Source organism: Bison bison, unplaced genomic scaffold, assembly GCF_000754665.1.
Source record: "Bison bison bison isolate TAMUID 2011002044 unplaced genomic scaffold, Bison_UMD1.0 scf7180017864146, whole genome shotgun sequence".
Lineage (NCBI taxonomy): Eukaryota > Metazoa > Chordata > Mammalia > Artiodactyla > Bovidae > Bison > Bison bison.
This window is the reverse complement of record NW_011494718.1, coordinates 10,158,611-10,166,818: the sequence shown is the minus strand read 5'-3', so window position 1 is coordinate 10,166,818 and position 8,208 is coordinate 10,158,611. Positions and strand designations below refer to the sequence as shown.

Below are 8,208 nucleotides of genomic sequence, written 5' to 3'. Positions count from 1 at the left end.
AGCTTTAAGCCAACTTTTTCACTCTCCACTTTCACTTTCATCAAGAGGCTTTTGAGTTCCTCTTCACTTTCTGCCATAAGGGTGGTGTCATCTGCATATCTGAGGTTATTGATATTTCTCCTGGCAATCTTGATTCCAGCTTGTGTTTCTTCCAGTCCAGCATTTCTCATGATGTACTCTGCATAAAAGTTAAATAAACAGGGTGACAATATACAGCCTTGACATACTCCTTTTCCTATTTGGAACCAGTCTCTTGTTCCATGTCCAGTTCTAACTGTTGCTTCCTGACCTGCATACAAATTTCTCAAGAGGCAGGTCAGGTGGTCTGGTATTCCCATCTCTTTCAGAATTTTCCACAGTTTATTGTGATCCACACAGTCAAAGGCTTTGGCATAGTCAATAAGGCAGAAATATATGTTTTTCTGGAACTCTCTTGCTTTTTCCATGATCCAGCGGATGTCGGCAATTTGATCTCTGGTTCCTCTGCCTTTTCTAAAACCAGCTTGAACGTCAGGAAGTTCACGGTTCACATACTGCTGAAGCCTGGCTTGGAGAATTTTGAGCATTACTTTACTAGCGTGTGGGATGAATGCAATTGTGCGGTAGTTTGAGCATTCTTTGGCATTGCCTATCTTTGGGATTGGAATGAAAACTGACCTTTTCCAGTCCTGTGGCCACTGCTGAGTTTTCCAAATTTGCTGGCATATTGAGTGCAGCACTTTCACAGCATCATCTTTCAGGATTTGGAATAGCTCAACTGGAATTCTATCACCTCCACTAACTTTGTTCGTAGTGATGCTTTCTAAGGCCCACTTGACTTCACATTCCAGGATGTCTGGCTCTAGGTCAGTGATCACACCATCGTGATTATCTGGATCGTGAAGATCTTTTTTTAGGCCCACTAAATTCGCCAGTTTATGAAAATCAGTCATTCTGAAACATTTATGAAGTAGTTTCAAGTACAAAAGTGAATGACAGCTTAGTATAATTTCAGAAGTTGTTCAGTCACTAAGTCATGTCTGATTCTCTGCAACCCCATGGACTGTAGCCCACCAGGCTCTTCTATCCATAGGATTTCCCAAGCAAAAATATTGGAGTGGGTTGCCATTTCCTCCTCCAGGGAATCTTCCTGACCCAGGAATCAAACCTGCAGTACCTGCATGTCCTGTGTTGACAGGCAGATTCTTACCACTGAGCCACCTGGGAAGCCCCAGGGAAGCCCAATCTCACAAGTACTAACTGGGTATATAACTTTAAGTTCCTTAAATCATGTGTTTTTCCCTCTGCAGCTAGAAATGAAGCGACTGCTATTAAGATTAGAATTTTCTTTGACAGAAATGAGTTAATATGAGCACAGTGAACATGACTAGCATTATATTATTTTACAGGCATGGATTTCCTTACATCTCATTTAGACTAGTCGTAGGTATAGTCATTTTGCTTAATCTGTACAGTCCTGACCAATAAACGCTAAATGGCTAATTTGTCAAGTACGTAGTGTCTGGAATAAAGTCTTTTGTATTAATGAAGAGAGCAACATCCATGTGTATTAATGTAAGTACTAGTGCTCACACATTCGTAGAATGAAAACAAGCTGCTCAGAGTATTTAAGCCTGAGATGATGTGACTAATGGTTTAAACGGGCAAAAAAAATCATACTTTTTTTTAACCCTCTTGAGAATGATTAGTATGTATTACAGTCATGGCTTCCCAGCTTCTAGTTTTGAACCTTTGGGCAATTATGTAACCCAGGCTTTATTCCAAGTATCCTGTCAGTCATGTTCAGTGACAGAAAGAAAATATGCTTATGTATGGAGAGCTATGTTGATTGTGGTTGGGGGTAGGGGAGGACGGAGAAGGCGATGGCAGCCCACTCCAGTACTCTTGCCTGGAAAATCCCAGGGGCGAAGGAGCCTGGTGGGCTGCGGTCCATGGGGTCGCTAAGAGTCGGACACGACTGAAGCGACTTAGCAGCAGTAGGGGAGGCTCTTGGTTCACGATCTCTTTTTTATCCACCACTGCCCATGTCTACTAAGGGTTCTATCCATATTTCTGCCTGCATCCAACTGTATTTGAAAGGATGAAATAAGATTACCTGAAAGCATTTTGAAAAGTGGCAAAGTTATATAGGCAAACGTATTTACTGTTAATAGTAAATTAATAAAGCCTTATAAGAGTATAACCTTGAATTGCAGCAATTTCCAGTTTATGTACTACCAAAAGTGGAGTATCAAGCTTGTTATGGAGTTGAAGCTCTGACTGAAAGTGAACTCTGTCGCTTATGGACTGAAAGTTTATTGCATTCCAACTCCTCATTTTATGTTGGTAAGTTAAACAAGAGGCTTTGCTCTCCTTTTTAATTCCTTTGTAAATATACACAGTTCAATTCATCTGTAAATTCTATACTTTTAATTTTCACTTTTCTGATTGTATTAGTATTTCTTTCTATTAAAACATTTCTACTGCAGAGTTAAATAGCAGAGTGTGAGTAGTGATTATCATATGTTTTGATTTCTCTACTACTTCTTTATTAGTTGCATATGAATGTCAATGTAATCATTTTATTTTTAAGATATTTAGGACCCAGAGGGATGGTACAGGGAGGGAGGAGGGTTCAGGATGGGGAACACGTGTATACCTGTGGCAGATTCATGTTGATATATGGCAAAACCAATACAATATTGTAAAGTTAAAAAATAAAAAAAATAGGAGTGTAATGAAAAAATATACATGTGTTTTCTAACAAGCTTCTTTTAAAAGTACTATATAATTGGTTTTAAAATATATTTTTTGAAATTTTCTTAAATTTATGACATTATTTTTTAAATCTCACATATTATCTTGATGAAAGAGTTTATTTACTTTGTTTTGTTTTTTGTTAGGGGAATAGTTAGGCAGGATCTTAATTTGTGTTGGCTGGGTTCATATACAGTTAACATACTTCACACAAAGGATTACTTGATAATCATTACTGATGTTGTTCCATTCCATTGGAATCCTTACTCCTATACTTGTCAATTCATCCCTTATATTTCACTGCATGCCAGACTTCTCAAGCTGCCCTTCCTTCATGTGATTTCCTTCCTTTGATATCTCAATGCATTGCCTTTTTTTAACCACTTTTACGGTTTGTTGCTTTCTACTTAATTTTTTTTTTTTTTTTTACTTAATTGTTTTTTTAAAGCCTGTCCTATCTTCCCATTGGGCTTCTCTTGTGGTTCAGCTGGTAAAGAACCCACCTGTAATGCGGGACACCTGGGTTCGATCCCTGGGTTGAGAAGATCCCCTGGAGAAGAGAAAAGCTACCCACTCCAGTATTCTGGCCTGGAGAATACCATGGACTGTATAGTCCATGGGGTCACAAAGAGTCAGACACGACTGAGCAACTTTCACTTCACTATCTTCCCAGTAGACAATAACTGGTTTAAAGTCAGAGTCTGATGAAACTTTATATTCTTGTAGTACTTAGCATAATTTCTGGTATGTAATTAAGTGTTTATAAGTGTGCTTTTCTTGGTTGATCCAAAAATAGGTCACTCACTTGAAAACCTTTTCTGTATTTTGGTTAATCAATGTTTTGTCTTCATGTTTTATGAGAGTATTAATAAGATCATCGATTCACTCTCTCTTCAGTTCAGTTCAGTCGCTCAGTCGTGTCTGACTCTTTGTGACCCCATGAATCGCAGCACGCCAGGCCTCCCTGTCCATCACCAACTCCTGGAGTTCACCCAAACTCATGTGCATCGAGTCGGTGATGCCATCCAGCCATCTCATCCTCTGTCGTCCCCTTCTCCTCCTGCCCCTAATCCCTCCCAGCATCAGAGTCTTTTCCAATGAGTCAACTCTTCACATGAGGTGGCCAAAGTACTGGAGTTTCAGCCTCAGCATCAGTCCTTCCAATGAACACCCAGGACTGATTTCCTTTAGGATAGACTGGTGGGATCTCCTTGCAGTCCAAGGGACTCTCAAGAGTCTTCTCCAACACCACAGTTCAAAAGCATCAATTCTTTGGCACTCAGCTTTCATCACAGTCCAACTCTCACATCATACATGACCACCCTCTCTCTACTTAACCCCAAAAGGAAGTAGCTAAAGATTGGTGGTGCTCTAGCCTCTTCCTGCCTCTTCATATACACTGCCAGAAGTTTGTTGTTGTAGTTTTCAGTCAACAACCACAGTTACAGTGTTCCTCCAAAGACCTGTTGCCATGAAACCCACCAACAGTCTTCATGTAAACTATTTGAAAACAATTTTCAGCCATGTCTGTGTTAGGAGGGGACCGAGCAAAAACTCACTATTGAAATCCTTTTTAAAGTACTAACAGAGAATAGACATTCTTGACTTAAACATTTAAGTTTTTTTTTAATGTAAAGTTTAACAAATAAAACTACCGTCATTTATATCTATATGATTTACTTCATCAAAACTACAATAGTCACCCCTTAATTGCAGTTTCAGTCTGTGGTTTCAGTTATCTTCAACTAGTCAACTGTGGTCTGAAATAGTAAATGAAAGATTCCAGAAATAAGCAAATTGTAAGTTTTAAAAAGCACACCATTTTGTATAGTGCCTGGGATGTGAATCACCCCTTTTCTAGTTTCTCCAGTCCATTAGTCACTTTGTAGTATCCCAGTTATCAGTGCTTATCTTCAGGTAACCCTTTTTTAACTTAACAGCCCCAAAGTGCAAGAGTATGTGATACTGGGAATTTAGATATGCTTAGGAGGAACTGCAGAGTGCTTCCTTTAAGTGAAAAGGTGAAAGTTTTCAGCTTTCTTTTCTTAATTAGGAAAGAAAATTTATATGCAGTGTGGCAAAGATCTGTGGTCAGAGTGAATCTTCTGTCTTGAAGTTATGAAGGATAAAGAATTCATGTTTGTTTTGCTGTCAAACTGCAAAACAAACCTCATACTGCAAGGTTATTGTCACAGAGCAGATAAGTATTAATTTAAATGGAAAAGGCATTCAGTTTGTAAGATATTTTGAGAGGAAGGGAAAAACACACCACATTCAGAAATCTTTTATTATAGTATATTGTTAAAATTGGTCTATCTTATAATTAGTTACTGTTGTTGAACTCGTGAAAGTGAAGTCGCTCAGTCGTGTCCGACTCTTTACAACCCCATGGACTGTAGCCTATCAGGCTCCTCCGTCCATGGATTTTCCAGGCAAGAGTGCTGGAGTGGATTGCCATTTCCTTCTCCAGGGGATCTTCCCGACCCAGGAATCGAACCCCAGTCTCATGCATTGCAGGCAGACGCTTTACCATCTGAGCCACCAGGGAAGCCCTGTTAAACTCTTACTGTGCCTAATTTATACATTAAACTTTATTATAGGTATGTATGTGTAGAAAAAAACAGTATATGTAAAGTTTGGTACTATCAGTTTTAGGCATCTACTGGGGGCTCTTAGATTGTATCACCTGTGGATAAGGGGGGACTACTGTACTCTGTAAAGTCATAAGTAATCATTGCCTTACATGCTGTTTATCATCAGTGAATCCTGATAAGCCATTCATTTTGATGTAATGAGGTGGTGTTTTTAGTGTCTTTGACAACTGTTTGGTGAGAAACTTATGTATTCTTATATGATGTGTTTGCTTTGTTTGGGTTTTTTTTTTTTTTTATATGGGGTGAATGTTTCAAAATACTATTTTAGAAACATCTGTGAGTTTTGAGGTTTTTTACAATTTTATTTTATTACTCTTTTAATTTAAGAGAAATGTTGCAACAGGAAGGGAGTTTAGGAGAATAGACTCCTAAATAAGTTTTTGCTACAGTTGCATTCAGGAAATAAGATAAAAACAGTAATAGTTTGTCCTCGTGGTGTCTGGTATGACAATATAATTAAAATAAGTTATATATCAGATATGACTCTAAAGTAGCATGTGTGACTCATTACTTAGTCTCTGTATTTTGTAGTTCTACCTTACATTGTGTAGACTAAGTGGTTTTAGTTTTAAAGAAGAGTGCCTATCTACAGATGGTCAAGAGGTAAAAGATGTATACAAAATATTATTTGGTACATCTGTCTTCAAAAGTATTTATTATTTCCCTTTGACATCTAAATAAAGGCTAATTGTTTTTACCTGTATGATGCTTTGCTGGATATGAGTTATAGTGTACACTTCATGGCAAATAGATGGGGAAAAAATGAAAGCAGTGACAGATTTCATTTTCTTGGGCTCCCAAATCACTGCAGATGGTGACTTCTGCCACAAAATTGAAAGATGCTTGCTCCTTGGAAGAAAAGCTATGACAAACCTAGACAGCATAATAAAAAGCAGAGACATCACTTTGTCAACAAAGGTCTTTATAGTCAAAGCTACAGTTTTTCTAGTAGTCATGTACATGTGTGAGAGTTGGATCATAAAAAAGGCTGAGTGCTGAAGAATTGATGCTTTGAACTGTGATGTCAAAAAAGACTCTGGAGAGTCCCTTGGACTGCAAGGAGATCAAACCAGTCAATCCTCAAGGAAATCAACCCTGAATATTCATTGGAAGGACTGATGCTGTGAAAGATTGAGGACAAGAGAAGAGGGTGACAGAGGAGGATATGGTTGGATGGCATCACTGATTCAATGGACATGAGTTTGCGCAAACTCCAGCAGATAGTGAAGGACGAGGAAGCCTGGCATGCTGCAGTTCATGGGGTCACAAAGAGTTGGACTCGGCTTAGCAACTGAACAGTACACTTGAAATTAGTAATGTCTTTCTTTTCAAGTATTCTGTTTTTTGATTCTGTGTGTCAGTCTTCCTCCCTGTACTATTCTTGTCCTTTTAGCTTCTGCTCCTCTTAGGCTCCCAATATAACAGCTCTTAGGGTATTGCTATGTGTTTTGTTTTGTTCTCTCCTTTTGCTTCCTTATGTATGTACCACTCTCAAACCAAATTATAATATAATACACTTGAAATACTCCAAAATTTTCCTCAGAAACTGTATGTGTGTGTGTATATATACATATATGTGTGTATTTTTCTATATATAAAGTAATGCAGCAGTATTTCTAACTGTCATTAATGAAGTATGTGATGTAGGTCAAGGACTGTATATCCATTGTTACTAATCCTCACTATTCTGTAAAATAAGTGTTGTCTGTCTTTGTTTTACAGATGAGGAAACTGAGGCTCATAGAGTTTATTGCTCAAGATTACAGTTTGTGGGAAATCTGGGATTTGTATCCATGTGTTTTCTGATTCCACAGCCTGTGCTTTTCATTTATAATGGAATTTAAAAATCATGCTGAATGTGTGAGTCAGAAGATATGTGTATGAGTACTTCATACTTTACAGTTTTCTTTTTACTTTGGGCAAAATCATTTAAGCTTTTGAGTCTGCAGCTTTTTCATCTGTGGGTAATGGACATAATAATATTTTGTTCAAGGAATTCTCTGGCATTCCAGTGGTTACAGCTCAGTTCTTTCACTGCTATGGCCCTGTGTCCAATCCCTGACTGAGGAAAAGATACCGCAAGCCACAGGGTGCAGTCAAAATAGTAATAATAGTAACATTTTGTTGAATCTACCTCAGGGCCTCTTTACACAAATCCTTTTTCTTACAATGATTATGTAATTTTTCTTGTTATTCAATCACTCAGTCATATCTGACTCTTTGCGACCCCATGGACTGCAGCATGCCAGACTTCCCTGTCCTTCTCTATATTATATTATGTAATATAATGCCCTAAAAGTACACTTCTCCTTAATGAAAATAAATACCACAAGACAATGAAGTTATACTTTGTATATTTTTGTACTGAGAAAAAATAGCTATTAACCTAAAATTTAGATCAAAATATGAGAGTAAAAAAGGATTTCTTTTTTTTTTTTTTTCTCTAATTTTATTTTATTTTTAAACTTTACATAATTGTATTAGTTTTGCCAAATATCAAAATGAATCCGCCACAGGTATACATGTGTTCCCCATCCCGAACCCTCCTCCCTCCTCCCTCCCCATACCATCCCTCTGGGCCGTCCCAGTACACCAGCCCCAAGCATCCAGCGTCATGCATCGAACCTGGACTGGCAACACGTTTCCTACATGATATTTTACATGTTTCATTGCCATTCTCCCAAATCTTCCCACCCTCTCCCTCTCCCACAGAGTCCATAAGACTGTTCTATACATCAGTGTCTCTTTTGCTGTCTCGTACACCGGGTTATTGTTACCATCTTTCTAAATTCCATATATATGTGTTAGTATACTGTAT

General features: G+C 38.1%; 1 protein-coding gene across 4 annotated transcripts in view; it reads left to right on the top strand.

Moving 5' to 3' along the window:
• The window catches only part of ICE2 (interactor of little elongation complex ELL subunit 2), a 66,303-nt gene that overhangs the window by 37,810 nt on the left and 20,285 nt on the right, over positions 1-8,208 (top strand). For all 4 annotated transcript variants that reach the window (XM_010840776.1, XM_010840777.1, XM_010840778.1 and 1 more), the window contains one exon: positions 2,196-2,325. In XM_010840776.1, the coding sequence (XP_010839078.1) occupies positions 2,196-2,325 (130 nt within the window). The remainder of the gene's footprint in view (positions 1-2,195; positions 2,326-8,208) is intronic.